General features: G+C 33.1%; 3 protein-coding genes and 1 long non-coding RNA gene across 6 annotated transcripts; 3 read left to right on the top strand and 1 right to left on the bottom strand.

The window, feature by feature from the left end:
• Positions 1-2,943: 2,943 nt before the first annotated feature.
• Positions 2,944-5,905, top strand: LOC146938583 (cytochrome P450 71D11-like). The gene is made up of 3 exons (XM_085752518.1): positions 2,944-3,828; positions 4,593-4,634; positions 5,128-5,905. The coding sequence occupies exons 1-3, from the start codon at positions 2,968-2,970 to the stop codon at positions 5,749-5,751; spliced, it is 1,527 nt and encodes a 508-aa protein (XP_085608644.1). The 5' UTR covers positions 2,944-2,967; the 3' UTR covers positions 5,752-5,905.
• Positions 5,906-6,197: 292 nt separating this feature from the next.
• On the bottom strand, positions 6,198-14,082 carry LOC146938581 (uncharacterized). 3 transcript variants are annotated; one of them, XR_015031350.1, is made up of 5 exons: positions 13,079-14,082; positions 12,362-12,469; positions 11,347-11,474; positions 7,669-7,790; positions 6,198-6,584 (listed from the first exon to the last, which is right to left on the bottom strand). It is a non-coding gene; the product is annotated as an uncharacterized LOC146938581 (long non-coding RNA). The 3 variants fall into 3 exon arrangements; XR_015031349.1 differs by having other exon boundaries at positions 12,362-14,082; XR_015031348.1 differs by having other exon boundaries at positions 7,669-11,397; positions 12,362-14,082.
• On the top strand, positions 8,584-10,451 carry LOC146938582 (cytochrome P450 71D11-like). Its single transcript, XM_085752519.1, has 2 exons — positions 8,584-9,483; positions 9,682-10,451. The coding sequence occupies exons 1-2, from the start codon at positions 8,584-8,586 to the stop codon at positions 10,303-10,305; spliced, it is 1,524 nt and encodes a 507-aa protein (XP_085608645.1). The 3' UTR covers positions 10,306-10,451.
• A 2,347-nt stretch (positions 14,083-16,429) lies between the features above and the next one.
• Positions 16,430-18,468, top strand: LOC146938580 (cytochrome P450 71D11-like). The gene is made up of 2 exons (XM_085752517.1): positions 16,430-17,374; positions 17,669-18,468. Exons 1-2 carry the CDS (start codon positions 16,472-16,474, stop codon positions 18,290-18,292), a joined length of 1,527 nt encoding a protein of 508 aa, XP_085608643.1. The 5' UTR covers positions 16,430-16,471; the 3' UTR covers positions 18,293-18,468.
• The last annotated feature ends 873 nt before the right edge of the window (positions 18,469-19,341 follow it).

Raw genomic sequence — 19,341 nt, 5'->3', positions numbered from 1 at the left:
ATGAAATGGTGAGAGCTTACACAAAAATGTAAGCACGCAATATCTTAGAATAAGGGTGCAGGGACCAATGATAGATTTTTTTTAAAATAATTTTTAATTAGACAATATAATTTTTTTTTTCAATATTAGAAGATATCATTTTTTTATATATTTAATGGATGGATATCCATAAAAAACCATCCAATTCATCCACTATCATGTTTTCAATGGGTGTATATCCATCCAACCCATATATAGATTTTTATTGTGAAATCTTTTTGACATATTATTTGTCAATAGTTTATATAATATTTTTCAATAGTTTATATAATAGCTTATATATTTTGAAATTATATAATCCGAATCAGGGATATTTTTGTCAATTTTGCAGGGCACGTGAAAATAACATAGGGTGGGAAAAGTAATACTCTTTATTATTTCAGAAAGATGGGCCTCAAAGTTAAGCCCATGATCACAAGACTCATTTTCAGTTTGTTTTTTTTTTTTTATTTTAAATTAATAGTTTAATAAATTTGTATGAGGTAATAGTCTTTTTGTCCCTGAATGTGTATCAAGTAGCCACAATAGTTCCTCGGTGTATTGAAATTTTAAAATAGTTCTTGATTATGCATTACGTTAATCAAAATAGTTTCTAACATTAAAATAGTCTCTCAATGTTGATGTTAACTTTTTTCAAATAAAAATTGATATAACTGTAAGTAAGTACTTATAATGATTGTTATGACAATAAATAAGTATATTTAAAGATTAATATAACAAAATTAACAAACTATTTTAACGTAAAAAACTATTTTGAATAACATAATGTACAATTAAAGACTATTTTGAAATTTCGATGCATTGAAGGATTATTGTGACTACTCATTACACATCCAGAGACCAAAATGACTATTGTCATGAATAAATATTTTAATTGTCTAAAACGTGGTGGTTGCCACCACGGTCAACGACAAAATTTTGACGTCCTCCACGGAGGTGCGTGGTAGTGCCCCGACAAAAATCAGCGGTTTCTGGTGAGTCACGGCAGAGCTCCAACAGGTACATGACGAAGACAGGCGGAGCTTCGGCGACAGCAGTAGCAACCTTTAATTTTTTTTTTAAATTGATAAAAAAAAATATTTTAAATAATTATTACTACCTCCGTCCCGGTATAATTGACCTACTTTGATTTTTCACACAGATTAAGAAAAGTGTATAAATAAAGGGGAAAGTGGAATATATTGTATTGGGAATGATAAAAGTAGTATTATTTAGTGTTATATTGTATTGGAAATGATGAAAGTTGTATTGAAAATTGAAATGAGTCAGTTATTTTGGGACACTTTTTTTTAGAAAATAGGTCAGTTATTCCGGGACGGAGGGAGTATAACTTTTACTTATTTTATATAAATTTGTGCTATTAGTTCTTCTTTTTAACAAAAATAATTCTGTTATTTTTATCAGTATAATAAATTCTTCCATTTTATTTATCCAAAAAAAAAAAAATTCTGCCATTTTATAATAATTATGTTTTTCATATATATATATATATATATATATATATATATAGAGGGCATATCAAGTGAGAGGACTTTTAAAATGAGAGGGTGAGAGGAGTAAATAATAGCCCTTAGATTAATCTTGTGCATGGTAATTAATTTTAACAACTGCAGTGTAACATTCATCCCCTCCCCCTTCTCCGACCTTTCCGTTCTTCGTTAAAAAAAGAAAAGAAAAGAAACAAACTTCTGCATCTTCACTGGATTTCTTGGACAAGGCTACTTGAATCAACTCTAATTGTTTTATTAAAAAGAATCATGCCATTTTTAATCAAACATCTAAAGAGAAGTTGGGGTGATAGTTTGTCTTTTATATTGTTCATCTTTGAATTATAAATGTCAGCATCGATTAAGGGAATTAAATAGCAGGAGCACAACTAGCAGGATCTCTTTCAACATCCACATGAATAATATTGGGTGCATCAAATTGTTACCTGAGTTATCATAAATAAATCTCGATGGAACCATCTCAATATTTCTTTCCTAAAATTAATTGATAACAATCAATAGTATCAAACTAATGATCCATTTAGATGAAGTTTTCTAAGCTGATTCACGGAGAAATTAAAAGAAGAATCTAACGAAGGGATTTTGCTTATGGAAAGGAAAGAGATGAAGAGGCATCAGGAAGAAACTCAATTTTTTTTTTAAATCTGAGAGATAGAAATCATATGTCTTCACCTTCTGGAAATTACTAAATCAACAACAACGCTTCTATTGGACATCTAATTGAAAGAAAGATGGAAAATATTAAGAAATCAATATGAGAGATGAGATTGTGATAAGAAAGAGATGAGGAGCAGCAGCGTTCATGATTCCTATTAAAATAACATGGGGGATATGGAGGCAAAATAGATTCAGATAATGGGTTCCAGAAATTGGCCGTGATTGAGAATGAGAAATTGGTCGTGATTAGCCTTAAGCTGTTTTGGAGTGAGAATGAGGAAGCAGAGGAGGGATGCCGCGAAGAGGAAGAAGAAGCGTTGTAAACAAATCCTGTGCAATTAATTTTGTGTGGAACTTTTAGTATGCACCGTACAATTTGATCTAAGGGCTATTATTTACTCCTCTCACCCTCTCATTTTAAAAGTGCTCTCATTTGAAATGCCCTCTATATATATATATATATATATTATAGAAAAATATGAAAAAAGAATAGAGATGTTACATTATTCTATTTTTTAACATTAAAAAAATTATATCTATTTTAATTTAATTTTTTTACATAATTCTGCCAATAAATTTTAAAAAATTATTGAATGGATTGGATTCATCCATGTTATTAAATTGATGGATTGATTTTTAAATGGGTGGATTGGATGATGGAAATGGATTCCATTGCCACCACAAATAATGTTTTTGAGTTTTGATGGTATGTAAACAGAAACTGGTTAGGACATGACTCATAATATTGCTATACTGGTTTTCCATGGCTCTAGAAATCATCTACCTGTGTTATCTTTTTTCCTTTGTTCTCTTAGCCCTTGTTGTACAAAAAGTAGGAAAGAAGTTCAAGAAAACAGATTCAACTTATAACCTCCCTAAAGGGCCTATAAAGCTACCAATTATAGGAAATTTACACAATCTGTTAAGTTCTCAACCACATCAAAAACTGAGAGACTTGGCCAGAAAATATGGACCCTTGATGCATCTTCAACTTGGAGAGATTTCCATGGTTGTAATTTCATCATCTGACTGTGCTAGGGAAGTGATGAAAACTCATGACATTAACTTTGCAATAAGGCCTCCAACGCTAGCTTCGGTGATACTTGCTTATAATTCTACAGGTATAGCTTCTGCTTCTTGTGGCAACTATTGGAGGCAGCTAAGAAAAATTTGCACCTTGGAGCTTCTGAGCCTAAAACGCGTCAACTCTTACCAGCCAATTAGAGAAGAAGAGTTCTCTAATCTTGTCAAATGGATTGCTTCGAAGGAAGGATCACCCATCAACCTCACTGAAGCTGTAATTTCTACAATATACACCATCGTTTCAAAATCTGCCTTTGGCAAGAAGTGTAAAGACCAAGACAAATTTATATCAGCAGTAAAAGAGTTAGTAAAGGTTGCAGCAGGATTTGACTTAGCAGATTTGTTTCCTTCTATTACATGGCTGCAATATTTCACTGGTTTAAGGCGTAACCTTGAGAGGGTGCATCTACAGATTGATCAGATAATGGAAAACATCATCGCCGAGCACAAAGAGGCCAAGTCAAAAGCCAGTTATGACCAAGCTGAATCAGATAAAGATCTGGTAGATGTTCTCATAAGATATGAAGATGGCAACAACCAGTGGCGTTGCAGGACCCCGGGTCAGGGGGTTCAAACCTTTGTAATGTAATTAATAATTATAATAATATATACCAAAATAATATATTTGAAAAATTACATTGTAATAAGTTTAAGTTGTACTAAAAAATTTGCGAAGATACTCCACAATTGTCATCCAAGCAATTTTATATCATGAATGTGTTGAATAATCAATTTTTTTATCAATGTTATCAAACACGTCTCTATCAATATAAGTAATGAGACAATCATTTATCTATTCGTCCTCAATTTGACTATGAATATAAATTGTTTTATAATACTAATGAAATATAAAATTTTACTTTTCCGATTAACACATATAAAATTATTTATCTTTTAAATTTATGTATAATTGTCAATATGATTTATGTAATTTATGATGGATGTAGGGCTAAATTTTAGGTGCAGAAGTAGTACTAACAACTCACGTTAATTAAGCAAGCAAAAAGCTAGGTAGGTGCAAGAAAAATCTTTGAACTCAATAGAAAATGTTTAATGCCAGCCTTAAATAAATTGATTGAGTCAAGATATATGTACATTACATATGTACATTACACCACGTTATTAGACAATATGCTCCAATGTGTGTAACTTTACGTTTACAAATGAGAGAGAGTTGGTGCAAGCCTTATATTTAAGGGGGTTCAAGATGGAAGAAACCCAAAATAATAGGAGTAAATTAAAGGGTTGAGGGGGTTCAGCTGCATCCCCTGGATACAAGCTGGCTCCGCCCCTGGCAACAACCAGGAATTTTTCTTGACTAAAGACAATATCAAGGCCATAATCTTGGTAAGAATAATAACCTAACCTCTTCCAAATAATTTGAAGGAAAACTTGTTTAGTACAGTAGAATTTAAATGATTATTTAGTAGATGCACCTGAATATCTTTTATCTCACATATGAGACCTTTGAAGCTGTGAAATACTTCCTCTATTTCATATTAAGTTTCCTCATTGAAATATATTTATTTCTCAAATGATTTGTCACTCTAGAACAGTGAACAAGTTTTTATTACTTTTATTCATTTACATTCTTATCAATCTGTATCTAAACTATCCTATATTAATTAATTTTCCATTCCACCTAACTCCATACTTAGAACATTTTTGTCAATAAAGATTACTTTATCCTGAAAATGATCGTAGTTAATGATTTCATTGGGGACCCTTAAAAGACACTGTGAGATAAGGATATAGAGTATTGGCTCCATAGTTCTTGTAGCATTGAATGGTGTCAGCAGGTTCTCTTTTAACTATCTCTGTATGTATCCTTATTGTTCAGGACATTTTTGCTGCTGGAGGTGAGACATCAGCGAACACCATAGATTGGGCAATGGTAGAAATGATAAGGGATCCAAGAATAATGAAGAAAGCACAAGATGAGGCGAGAGAGGTTTTCAAAATGAAAGGAAGGGTTGATGAAAATTGCATCAATGAACTCAATTATTTGAAATTAGTTGTCAAAGAAACCTTAAGGCTACACCCTCCAGCACCTCTTTTGTTACCGAGAGAATGTAGTCAAGCATGTGATATAAATGGTTATCACATTCTGATTAAGACTAAGGTGTTAGTCAATGCTTGGGCAATTGCAAGAGATCAAAACTACTGGATTGAACCAGAGAGGTTTTATCCAGAGAGATTCATCAATAGCGATATTGACTTTAAAGGGAGTAACTTCGAGTACATTCCTTTTGGTGCCGGAAGAAGAATATGTCCAGGGAGCATATTTGGTTTGAGAAATATTGAGCTGGCCCTTGCAATGTTGTTGTATCATTTTGACTGGAAGCTTCCCAATGGAATAACAGGTGAAGAAATGGATATGACTGAGGAATTTGGACTCACGGTGAGGAGAAAAGATGATCTTTTATTGTGCCCTTTTGTTTATCATCCTTTGCAAGGCACATGAGCTTCACAAGAAGAAACTGAAACCTTTGTCAGTGTAGCGATCCGAAAACATACCTACCAGTGTTCTATCTTTTTGCATAATGCTTTCTGATAAGATTTTCAACACTAGGCTTTGGACTCAATCTATCTTTAAACAATACCTTATTTTCTGATCACATTCGAAAGGCTTTGATTATATCAATTAAGTACTAGCTAGTTTCAAAATACTATTCATATGTTTAGATTACACACACACACACACACACACACACACACACACACATACACACACACAAACTATAACTTTCTGCTATTTTATGTACCTTTTTCATCATTTCTTTTTACCACTATAATTCATTTTTCACCATTTGAAAATTTTCAAAATAAGAAAATAAATTATGACTTATAAAAGTGCATATATACGGCTAAAATCTTATAACGAAAACTCCTAACTTAAACAACAACGGATGCAATGTAATAGGAAGTAAACCTATGCTCAAATGTATACTTTTCTGTATGATTCGTTACATTATTTAAAGCAGTGTTGTTAATTGCAGTTTGCAGAAAATAGCAGTCTATTCAAATTCTGCTACATTACAACAATATAACACTGCCTTAGCTGCAATTTAACAACAGATTCTACTAGTTCGTGTATTGCAAATCACTAGCAATTTGTATAAATTCGTTTATGACGCTATAGTGCCGCTATTGTCGCTATTTGACAACACTAATTGAAAGATATCAAGACTCACCAAGGCGCCAGCGGCCAGAGCATCTCTTGCATAATTTGGTTCCCCGCTTTTCTCAAAAGTCAAAACCATATCAATGCTTCCTCTGTCCAATGTTGCAATCTTGCTTCTCAATGTATGAAAAAACAGTTCGGGAACATGTGTATCAAATTATAATGAGTAATTTTTAATAATCCTTTGGCAAAAATACACAATACGTATATAATCTAAATTAGCAGCATTTCAAATACTCTTTAAATTGATTTCTGTTTCATAGGCCATAAATGTGACTCCATCATGTCATCAAATTAACATATCTTACTTGGTATCATTTGTAATTACAATGAACACAAAATCACAACGAGCAGAACAAAAAGAAAGTAACAAAGTGTCCTTACAAAATACAGGATCGTTCATTCAACTGGCGCATTTCATCGAACACCACAAAAGAAAATTTGTGATCTTAAAATCGGAGGAATATTGGATTATCGTTGCATCATGCACGGTCTCAAAGGAAGCGTGGTTTCACAAATGGTGCTCCTTGTTGCGACAAGAAATAAAAATGTGTGTAAGAAAATATTGGACCATGAGGGGGAGCCTTATTGAATTGGATCGTCGCATTGGACACAGAGCAACCACCCAAGTGAGTTGGACACCACATCTTAACTCAAAACCTAAAAGCATAGAGTTTAAGGTTCCTCTTACTTATATATTGCTCAACACTCACTTTTCCATCCGATTTGAGACTACTCACACTTGACGCATCACAATATTTTCTTATAGAAAAATAGATTGCATCATTCAGGTAGCAAAAAACCGGTTCATACTGGCAGTAAACGGTTATGTATGATACAATCTCTATAATTATTAGACCGGCAATAATAAATAGACTAATCATGTAATTTTTTTTCTACTTGTGAGTAACCTTACAAGTATTAAGTTTGAACTAAATGACTTGTTGCCTTCATTCCATACGTTGCTTCTCAAGCAATACCTATAATTATGGGATTCAAATGGCTAGCTTTGATGTAATCGAGTCAAAATGTGATCCCAGCGTTGTGACCGATAAACTATAGTTTTCTACTACGTTTGTACCTCTTCTATAATTTCCTTGTTACCACTTTCATTTATTTTTGACCATTGCAAAAATCACAACATAAGAAAATAATGGATGCAATCATGCAGTGTAATTGAAAGAAATCAGGACTCACCAAGGCAACAGAGGCCAGAGCATCACTTGCATAATTTGATTTTCTGCTTTTCTCGAAACCATCTCAATGCTATGTTCAATCTTGCTTCTCAATACATAATGTGTGTGAATCTAGCCACTAGGCTACTTGACAAAAAAAAAAAAAAGATATATTGCCAATTGAAATAAGTAGGCTATGTTTGGCTATTACAAAAATGAATAATTTCTTACAACATATTACGAAAATTGATTTAGTTAGGCTACACATATAACCATAACAAGATAATTAAGACGAATGAATGAACTAACTAAATGTGAAATCATGTATTATTCTTTTTCGTTGGAGAATATTATAAATTATGTATTTGCTTGGTTACATGTGTACAATATTAGCTATTGTGGCATTGAAATGTCAAACACCTTATTTTATACTTTTTTTTTTAATATAAACAAGAGCAATGCTATTCAGAATCATCATACTACAACAACTTTACATTTCCATTGTTAATTCAAAAGCATCTTTACACACTTGTTTCTTTGTTTGGCCGGCTGTATGGTGATGATGTCAAAATCGCCATTTTGAAAACTATCTTGCCCCTTTCAACTTTGTCAGTCTTATTGATGGACAAGGTTTCAATTTTGTCAAACGGTGCCGTATGATGATGTCAAATTCTTATTCATAAGAAAATGATTTCATTGGACACAACGGAACCTTTGCATCTGTACTAATAAATCAAGTTCAACCGTTTAAATAGCAGATATAGATCCATTTTGGAGAAGAAACCAAGCATAGAGAGAAATCTTATCAAACATAGGACAAACTAAAGATAATGACAGATCATAAAACAAACTGAAAATGTACTAGGACACTCAATAGTGTAGATGCTGTATATATAAAGACACTGGCTAGTAGGGTATAGTTCAAACTATCCTATCCATGGCTCTACTAGTACTCTACTTGCCATATATTTTCTCCTTTCTCCTCTTAACCCTTATAGTACAAAAGATAAGAAAGAAGAAAAGGTACTCGACTTATAACGTACCGCCTGGGCCTAGAAAGTTACCAATTATAGGAAATATACACAATCTGTTAAGCTCTCAACCCCATCGAAAATTAAGAGACTTGGCGAAAAAATATGGACCAGTGATGCATCTTCAACTTGGAGAGGTTTCTGCTATGGTCATTTCATCCCCCGAGTGTGCTAGCGAGGTGATGAAAACCCATGATATTCACTTTTCATCAAGGCCTCAAATCCTGGCTACAGAAATAATGTCTTACAATTCCACAAGTATAGCTTTTGCTCCTTATGGTAATTATTGGAGACAGCTGCGGAAAATCTGCACACTGGAGCTTTTAAGCCTAAAAAGGGTCAACTCATACCAACCAATTAGAGAAGAAGTGTTTTTCAATCTTGTCAAATGGATTGCTTCACAGAACGGAATTCCAATCAACATTACTGAAGCTGTACGTTCTTCAATATACACAATTGTTTCGAGGGCTGCTTTTGGCAATGAATGCAAAGACCAAGATAAATTTATATCAGTGGTAAAACAATCAATAAAGGTTGCAGGGGGTTTTGACTTGGGAGATTTGTTTCCCTCGGCTAAATGGTTACAGCTTGTTACTGGTATGAGGCCTAAGCTTGAGAGGTTTCATCGACAAACTGATCAGATATTTGAAAACATCATCAATGAGCATAAAGAGGAAAAGTACACGAAAGCCAAAGATGATCAAGGTAAAGTAGAAGAAGATCTGATAGACGTTCTCTTAAAATATGAGGACGGTAGCAACCAGGAGTTTACCTTAACAAAAAACAATATCAAGGCCATAATCCTGGTAAGCAAATTAATCTCTTCCAAATACATTCAAAGAGAAAAACTTGTTTACTCCAGTAAAATTTAAATTTTAATTGAAAACCTTCCCACATCTTATATGTCATATCTGTAGCGTTGGATGCTATATGCATGTTGACTTTTTATATATCACTTGAGACATTCTTGGATTAGCTTAACCTTATTGATAGCTACTTTTCAGGACATTTTTGCTGCTGGTGGTGAGACATCAGCAAGCACCATAGATTGGGCAATGGTAGAAATGATAAGGGATCCAAGAATAATGAAGAAAGCACAAGATGAGGTGAGAGAGGTTTTCAAACTGAAAGGAAGGGTTGATGAAAATTGCATCAATGAACTCAATTATTTGAAATTAGTTGTCAAAGAAACCTTAAGGCTACACCCTCCAGCACCTCTTTTGTTACCGAGAGAATGTAGTCAAGCATGTGATATAAATGGTTATCACATACCGATTAAGACTAAGGTGTTGGTCAATGCTTGGGCAATTGCAAGAGATCCAAACTACTGGACTGAACCAGAGAGGTTTTATCCAGAGAGATTCATCGACAGCGATATTGACTATAAAGGGAGTAACTTTGAGTACATTCCTTTTGGTGCCGGAAGAAGAATATGTCCAGGGAGCACATTTGGTTTGACAAATATTGAGCTGGTCCTTGCAATGTTGTTGTATCATTTTGACTGGAAGCTTCCCAGTGGAATAACAGGTGAAGAAATGGATATGACTGAGGAATTTGGACTCACGGTGAGAAGAAAAGATGATCTTTTATTGTGCCCTTTTGTTTATAATCCTTTGCAAGGTACATGAGCTTCACTAGAAGAAACTGAAAACTTTGCCAGTGTACCGATAATTATTTTAGCAGAGTGCCGAAAACATACCTTCTTCCAGTCGAAATAAGTTGGCTATGCTTGGCTATAAGAGTTAAAATAAATAAAGATTGTTCAACTTAACCATGTTTACTAGATTGCATATAGTAAATAGTTTTCATTCAATCTTAATTTAATCTCTAATTTATAATATTCAAATCAGTTCCCGAATTTAAATAACTAGCGAATAAATCTACATCCTTAAGCCCTATTATAAGGGATTGAAATTTACCTTTCCCTCTCCTTTCAATACAAACCAGATGCTAACCCTTGCATTGAGCTTTTTAATACCTACCAGCCTTCTATGTTTTTGCATAATGCTTTCTAATAAGATTTTCAACACAAGGCTTCGGACTAAATCTATCTTTAAATCGTACCTTATTTTCTGATCACATTCGAAAGGTTTTGATTATATCAATTTTGTACTGGTTTCAAAACATTATTCATATGTTTAGATAATATATTTACATGAAAAGATGTAATTGAGTCAAGACGTAATCCTAATATTGTAACTATACATAAACTATAACTTTCTGCTATTTGTACTTTTTTAGTCATTTTCTTTTTACCACTTAAATTTATTTTTCACCATTTGAAAAATTTCAAAATAAGAAAATAAATTATGACTTATAAAAGTGCATATATACGGATGAAATCTTATAACGAAAACTCCTAGCTTAAACAACAACCGATGCGATGTAATAGGAAGAAAAGCTATGCTCAAATATATACTTTTCTGTATGATTCAATATTCACTACATTATTTAAACTTTAAAGCAGTGTTGTTAATTGCAGTTCGCAGAAAATAGCAGTCTATTCAAATTCTGCTACAGCATAGCACTGTCTTAGCTGCAATTAAACAACAGATTCTACTAGTTCGTGTATGGCAAAACACTAGCAATTTGTATAACTTCCTTTATGACGCTATAGTGCCGCTATTGTTGCTATTCGACAACACTGATTGAGAGAAATCAGGACTCACCGAGGCATCAGAGGACAGAGCATCTCTTGCATAGTTTGGTTCCCCGCTCTTCTGAAAAGTCAAAACCATATCAATGCTTACTCTGTCCAATGTTGCAATCTTGCTTCTCAATGTATAAAAAAACAGTTCTGGGACATGTGTATCAAATTATAATGAGTAATTTTTAATAATCCTCAGGCAAAAATACACAGTAGGTATAAAATCTAAATTAGCAGCATTTCAAATACTCTTTAAATTGATTTCTGTTTCATAGGCCATAAATGTGATTTCATCATGTCATCAAACTAACATATCTTACTTGGTAGCCGTTATAAACATGATCATTTGTAATTACAATGAACACAAAATCACAACGAGCAGAACAAAAATAAAAGTAACAATGTCCTTACAAAATACATGATCGTTCATTCAACTGGTGCATTTCATCGAACACCTCAATAGCAAATTTGTGATCCTAAAATCGGAGGAATATTGAATTATCGTTGCATAATGCACGGTCTCAAAGGAAGTTTGGTTTCACAAATGGTGCTCCTTATTGCGACAAGAAATAAAAAATGCGTGGAAGGATGTATTGGACCATGAGGGGGAGCCTTATTGAATTGGATCGTCCCATTAAACACAGAGCAACCACCCAAGTGAGTTGGACACCACATCTTAACTCAAAACCTTAAAGCATAGAGTTTAAGGTTCCTCTTACTTATATATTGCTCAACACTCACTTTTCCATCCGATTTGAGATTACTCACACTTGGACACAACACATCACAATATTTTCTTATAGAAAAATAGATTGCATCATTCAAATAGCAAAATACCGGTTCATACTACGTTTGTAATCGAGTCCAAATGTAATCCCAGCATTGTGACCGATAAACTAAAGTTTTCTACTACATTTGTACCGCTTCTGTCATTTTCTTTTTACGACTTTCATTTATTTTTTACCATTGCAAAAATCACAACATAAGAAAATAATGGATGCAATCATGCAGTGTAATTGAAAGAAATCAAGACTCACCAAGGCAACAGAGGCCAGAGCATCACTTGCATAATTTGATTCTCTGCTTTTCTCGAAACCATCTCAATGCTATGTTCAATCTTGCAATCTTGCTTCTCAATGTAAGAACTATGAAAAAACAGTTCTAAAATCAAATATAAATGAGTAATTTTGAAATGCTATGTTCAATCTTGCTTCTCAATGTAAGAACTATGAAAAAACAGTTCTAAAATCAAATATAAATGAGTAATTTTCAAATGCTATGTTCAATCTTGCAATCTTGCTTCTCAATGTAAGAACTATGAAAAAACAGTTCTAGAATCAAATATAAATGAGTAATTTTCAATTAACTTCGGACAAAAATACACAATAGGTAATGATTCAAATCTTAATTAGTAGCATTTCAAATTCCTTTTAATAAAATATTACTCTTTAAATTGATTTATGTGTCTGAACTCGGAACCATGGACATGGAACTTGATACTAACACATATTGATAATTCAATGTAATCATATGTGTTGATATCGTAACTACAATAAAGTGTCGGGCAGCGAATGTGCTTTTGATCAGAACTTCAGAAGTATCGATGCCTTAGAAATTTCGGCCATAAATGTGATTTCTCAAAGTCATGTAACTAAACTATTTTACATAATAGTAGCTGTTATATACTTATATATAAACACAAAAAGACAACGAACAGAGCAAAAAAAAGTTAGAAAGTGTAGTTACAAATATACATGATCATTCATTCAACTGGTGCATTTCATCGAACACCTTAAAAGCAACTTCGTGAACCACGAATTGGAAGAATATTGAAGATACGGAATATAGTTGCATATTGTCTCAAAGAGAGAGGAGTGTGGAAGAATATTGAAGATACGGAATATAGGGATATGAAATCACTTTCCTGCTTGATCATTCATGTCATGCCTAACTCTACTCCACTATACAAAATGCCTAACTCGGCTCCACCATTCAATATGCTTAACTAAGCTTCACAATTTAGGTCATGGTTGGCTCAACATTACCATTCAAGCTATGCTTAGCTTAGCTTGACCATTTAGGTCAACCAAAGCTTCACCTTGATTAATTACACAAAGTTGTTCCTCATGTTATTGTCGAAGTGAAATTTGTGGTCCTCATAAGAAGTGTTACACGGCATGCCACTCGTCCTGCACATATGAGTGACGTAAGCTGTGCGTGCTTCGACTCCACATGCTCTGTACGGAAAAGTTGCATAAAGAAGGAGCACCCAACTCCACTAATGGATTTGGACATCCAAAGAGATGTCTATTATGTTAAGAAAGCGATAACCATAAAAGATGACACTTAGAAGATAAAGGAGGATCCATCCATTCTAGTCTAAACATTGTATTTTCACCTTAGTCATTTTAGAGTATTCTTGAAGCTCATCCTAGATAGCTCTACTAAATAAGCTCAACCGTTAAAACTTGTGTTTACATACATGAACGTAGATATATGAGAGAAATGGGAAGAAGATAAGAGAAATGTAAAAATATAGAAGAAATGCAATGAGAATCCATTGAAGACTCATGATGTGACGAAAGACTTTTTAAAACTAAAAAATCACTAAAAAAGTCCATTAAAGTCTACTAAAATCCCATTTTTAAATAATCCATTGAAGTTGGAGATTTTTTTGAATAACACAGATGAATCTTATAGAAGTTGTAAAAAAAAGTTGATTGAATAACACAACATTTTTTTAAAAGTCTAAAAAATCCTAATTAACGTTGTTTGTATTCTTTCCATATCTCAGCTTTTTCCACTAACGTATATTCTTCTCATAGGTCTCCTCATCATTATCAAGTCATCATTAGCATCTTTGGTAGCTGAATCGTTATTATCTTCTGTTCCGTCTCTAACTTTGGAATTTTAATTTTTTTTTTTAAAAATCGTTCATTAATTACTTCTACAATCTTGATTGCAAACACTTCATCTCAATGTTCACGTTGCTAACCAAACTATTGATTTTTGTTTTGACCAAAATTCTTGCAACATCCATCTTCTTCTATGTTTATCTAACTTAAGTAAGCATCACGTATAATACTATCACCATAATAACTCGACTTGTTGTCATAATATCAACTACCCAAACATATCAACTAAAGATGAATTCACTTGTTAAAGGTAGAAATGAAAGTTTGACTTGGTTTCACTCCTTCATAGATCTTGTATTGGAGATTTGCTGCAAAAAACGTTAAGACTAAGATGATGACACTAAACTTTATGTTCAATTCGACACCGCCCCACTAGTTTACGTCAACCATGTGCAAATGAGTATACTCACGAATCTCTTTCAAATGCTCTAAAATCCTTACATGATTTGGATATTTACATCAAACGTATCCGTCGGTGATAGTTTATAGAATAAAGTTCTATCATTTACTCTCATACATTAGAAAAAAGAGAAAATGATTTAAAAAATATTTCAGCAAAATTTTAACACAAGAACGTGACTTTCCTATTTTTTCTTCCTATAGAGTTACTTTATTTATAGAGAACTCATAACATTTTGTGAGGAGAAAGATCTCTTTACGAGTTTGTAACAATGTTAAATCGGAAAAGGTACTATCTTTGACCACTATTATAAACAAAACAAAAAATCACTTTTTAACTTTATTGAATAATTAATGTATATAGTCTATAACTATTACGATAAAATGTTAATGAAATTTTGGGTATAGCTAGATATTTTAGGGTGTAACTATAAAAGTCTCTGTCTTTTCGTTGAATGGACAACCGTTCAAGTCCACTATAACATCTTTTTTTTGGTTACATCCACCATAACATCTCTTCACACTTTTTATTTCCCGTTTGTTCAAATAAATAATTATATGAAATTTAGGAGACATGATACTTTATTTCTCAAACTTTTAGAATTAATTTTAAAAATTATGTATTGAAATTTGTGTTAATTTATATTTTAAACTTTTAAAAATTAATTAAGTTTCAATGAGTAATTACTATTTGTGGAATTCTCAATATATGTCATAAGAGCACATTGACTCATAATGATACGATAAAAAAATGTGGAACATACAAGAGAGTTGAAACCAAGTTCATTTCGTTTCTAACCCCATTTATAATAAAAATTTGGAAAAATTTTGGTCCTATTTATAAGTAAAAGTCATAAGTTTTAAGATGTATTTATTACATAAAGGACTTTTTGTCTTCCTTTAAAATGGCAATTTGGTTTGGGGTTTTCAATCCACAAACACACGTTTTCTAGGCTTCAACATGATTTTCCCCTTTTGCAATATGTTTGGTTCTCTATTCTCAAAATCAATGTTTGGTTCTCTATTTAACATGAATATATCCGATCATAAATTAATTTACATTCAATTCACTTTTAATAAAAGTCAATATGTCAAAATTAATTTTATCAAAATAAATTTTTTCCATTGTAGAGCCAAACACACACTTAATATTAATGGATGTATTTAATGCATCATAATTTTCAACAAGGGGAATTTTGACAAAATCTGCAAAAAGTAACAATGATTAATAGTTTTATTGATTTGTTTTTTTAGAAGCATTTGGGGAACAATTGTTTGAAGGAATTTTGACATTATTTGTAGGTATTTTGCCGTTTTCTTAATAAGCATTTGGGGAACAATTGTTTGAAGGAATTGAGAGGAACCAAAAACAAAAATATATAAGTAATTCACAGGAACCTAAAACTTTTTTAACTCTATTTTTATTTAACAACAATGATATTTGGACATCTCAATTTTTCAACACCTCATTTTGTCTTTATCTCTATCTTCATATCACAACATTCTCTCTATTTATTTTTCCGTTAAGGTGTTGATTAAGTGTTTTGATGTCCACATAACATTTTCCTTTAAAAATGTTCCTCTGTGTGGTACACCCATTGAGTGTATACACCTTGAGAGAAAGAGAGTGCTCTATTGGCAGTGTGGTACGAAGAGTGAGATGGAGAGAAAATGAACAGTTGAATATGAGTGTAGTGATCACTTGTTGTTTTCCTTTGTCTTATTATGGAAAAGGGCATCAATTTCCACTCATACTTTGGTATAAGAGATAAGGTATTTTTTATTGAGCACGAGGGAAGCGTTTTCATAATAATACAACTTTCTTTCTTTTCCATGGCTCTACTAGTCCTCTACTTGTCATATCTTTTCTCCTTTGTCCTCTTAGCCATTGTTGTACAAAACGTAGGAAAGAAGCTCAAGAAATCATACTCAACTTATAACCTTCCAAAAGGGCCTATAAAGCTACCAATTATAGGAAATTTACACAATCTGTTAAGTTCTCAACCACATAAAAAACTAAGAGACTTGGCCAGAAAATATGGACCCTTGATGCATCTTCAACTTGGAGAGATTTCTACTGTTGTAATTTCATCACCTGACTGTGCTAGGGAGGTGATGAAAACTCATGATATTAACTTTGCAATAAGGCCTAAAGTCCTAGCTTCGGAATTAATTTCTTATAATTCCACAGGTATAATTTCATCTCCTTATGGTAATTATTGGAGACAGCTAAGAAAAATTTGCGCCTCGGAGCTTTTGAGCCTAAAACGCGTCAACTCATACCAGCCAATTAGAGAAGAAGAGTTCTCCAATCTTGTCAAATGGATAACTTCAAAGAAAGGATCATCCATCAACCTCACTCAAGCTGTACTTTCTTCAATATACACTATTCTTTCAAAATCTGCCTTTGGCAAGAAGTGTAAAGACCAAGATAAGTTTATATCGGCGGTAAAAGAGTTGATAAATATTGCAGCAGGTTTTGACTTAGCAGAGTTGTTTCCGTCTATTACATGGCTGCATTATTTCACTGGTTTAAGGCCTAACCTTGAGAGGGTACATCGACAGGTTGATCAGATAATGGAAAACATCATCAGTGAGCACAAAGAGGCTAATTCAAAAGCCATTAATGACCAAGCTGAATTAGATCAAGATCTGGTAGACGTTCTCATAAAATATGAAGACGGAAACAACAAGGAATTTTTTCTAACTAAAGACAATATCAAGGCTATAATTCTGGTAAGATGTTAATTATTTTTATCCAATTATATTCCACTTACGCCATTCTATATTAAGAACATTTTAGTCAACAAACATTATTAGCAAAATTACACTTTTGGTCTCTAAATTTTTAAGGTTTGTTCCATATTGGTCCCTTAAGTTACGAACGTTAGCACTTTAGTCCTTAAGTTTTTCGGTTCTATTTTCCTCCCTTATGTTAAAAATATTAGTCAAATTGATATTTTTTCAACTATGTCTTTAAAGTTTAAACATCTATGAATTACCTTGACCTTATTGATAGTTATTGTTCAGGACATTTTTGGTGCTGGAGGGGAGACATCAGCAAGCACCATAGATTGGGCAATGGTAGAAATGATAAGAGATCCAAGAATAATGAAGAAAGCACAAGATGAGGTGAGAGAGGTTTTCAAAATGAAAGGAAGGGTTGACGAAAGCTGCATCAACGAGCTCCATTATTTGAAATTAATCGTCAAAGAAACCTTGAGGTTACACACACCGGTGCCTCTTTTGCTACCAAGAGAGTGTGGTCAAGCATGTGAGATACATGGTTATCACATACCAATTAAGACTAAGGTGGTCATCAATGCATGGGCAATCTCAAGAGATCCAAACTACTGGACTGAACCAGAGAAATTTTATCCAGAGAGATTCATGGACAACGCTATTGACTATAAAGGGAGTAATTTTGAGTACATTCCTTTTGGTGCGGGACGAAGAATATGCCCAGGGAGCATATTTGGTTTGAGAAATGTTGAGTTGACCCTTGCAACGTTGTTATTCTATTTTGATTGGAAGCTTCCCGGTGGAATCAAAAGCGAAGAATTGGACATGACCGAGGAATTTGGAGTCGCAGTGAGAAGAAAAGATGATCTTTTATTGTTGCCTGTTGTTTGTCATCCTTTGCCTGTCATGTGAGCTTAACTAGACGATACTGTTAGTAAACCTCCTATTAATAATGTGTATGTTAAACGCATGCCGAGTTAATGTAATTGTGTGTTTAACTAGAATAAGGATAACAGTTTCCATTTCCATTTGCTACTTTTTATGTTGGTTTGGTTGAGAGAAACCATAGAAAATGTCCAGCTTAACAATCTCAGTATTGCCAGTTGAGTTAGACCTTAGGAACTCAAAACTATATATTTTATTCCCGAAACGGTCATATTAACAACTGATAAGGTAACACTTACAAGCATTTTTAAATATTTTAAAAATAAGCTAAATAATCTCACATGATTAACAACTTGCTCTTGTAACTTGTAAGAATGACGAAAGGAACTGGAAGTCTTCCTGGTACATTTTTATTCCAATAATTATATCACAAAAGAGACACACTGCCAATTGAAATAACCAGGCTATGTTTGACTATTAGAAAATGAACAATTTTTTACAATATATGACGAAATTGATTTAATCGTATTCATAATAAGATTAATTGAGACCAATGAATGAGCCAGCTAAATATGTGAAGTCATGTATTTTTGTTTTTTCATGGAGAGTATTATAAATCATGTATTTGTTTGGTTATATGTGCACAATACTAACTATTTTCGCATCGAAATTTCAAACACCTAATTTTTTTAATATAAGCAAGACCAATGCAGTTCAGATTCATACAACAATAATATCACAACGAGGAACTCTTGTAAATTAATTTGTAGAGCCACCAAAAACTGAATAGGGAATTAGGAAATAAAGATCCAAAAGCCAAATAGGAAGATGTGAGACCGGCGATCACAACATAGCAAGCTACGTCAAAAATAAAGCGATAAGGGGTTGTTTGCACTGGAATCCTCTGTTGCCTAAAACCAATAAAGGCGTCCAGATTGGGTACCGACAGTGAAAGGCGAGGAAGCCATGAGAGTGCAGGTGGTGGCTATTGGAGGCAGGCTAATGTTGGTTGGCTGGTCTAGAGGAGGCGGTCACAGAGCTGGGTCGGTTGCCAAAAGATTTCCAGAAACATTGGC

This window comes from Medicago sativa, chromosome 3 (genome assembly GCF_051527215.1).
Source record: "Medicago sativa cultivar Bolivia chromosome 3, Bolivia_mono, whole genome shotgun sequence".
Classification (NCBI taxonomy): Eukaryota; Viridiplantae; Streptophyta; class Magnoliopsida; order Fabales; family Fabaceae; genus Medicago; species Medicago sativa.
The sequence above is the reverse complement of the archived record's forward strand: the minus strand, read 5'-3'. Positions and strand labels throughout refer to the sequence as shown.

Coding starts and splice junctions, on each gene's coding strand:
- LOC146938583 (XM_085752518.1), top strand. CDS start 2,968: ATGGCTCTAGAAATCATCTACCTGTGTTATCTTTTTTCCTTTGTTCTC. Junction 3,829..4,592: donor ATGAAGATGGCAACAACCAG/TGGCGTTGCAGG, acceptor GGCAACAACCAG/GAATTTTTCTTGACTAAAGA. Junction 4,635..5,127: donor ATATCAAGGCCATAATCTTG/GTAAGAATAATA, acceptor CTTATTGTTCAG/GACATTTTTGCTGCTGGAGG.
- LOC146938582 (XM_085752519.1), top strand. CDS start 8,584: ATGGCTCTACTAGTACTCTACTTGCCATATATTTTCTCCTTTCTCCTC. Junction 9,484..9,681: donor ATATCAAGGCCATAATCCTG/GTAAGCAAATTA, acceptor GCTACTTTTCAG/GACATTTTTGCTGCTGGTGG.
- LOC146938580 (XM_085752517.1), top strand. CDS start 16,472: ATGGCTCTACTAGTCCTCTACTTGTCATATCTTTTCTCCTTTGTCCTC. Junction 17,375..17,668: donor ATATCAAGGCTATAATTCTG/GTAAGATGTTAA, acceptor GTTATTGTTCAG/GACATTTTTGGTGCTGGAGG.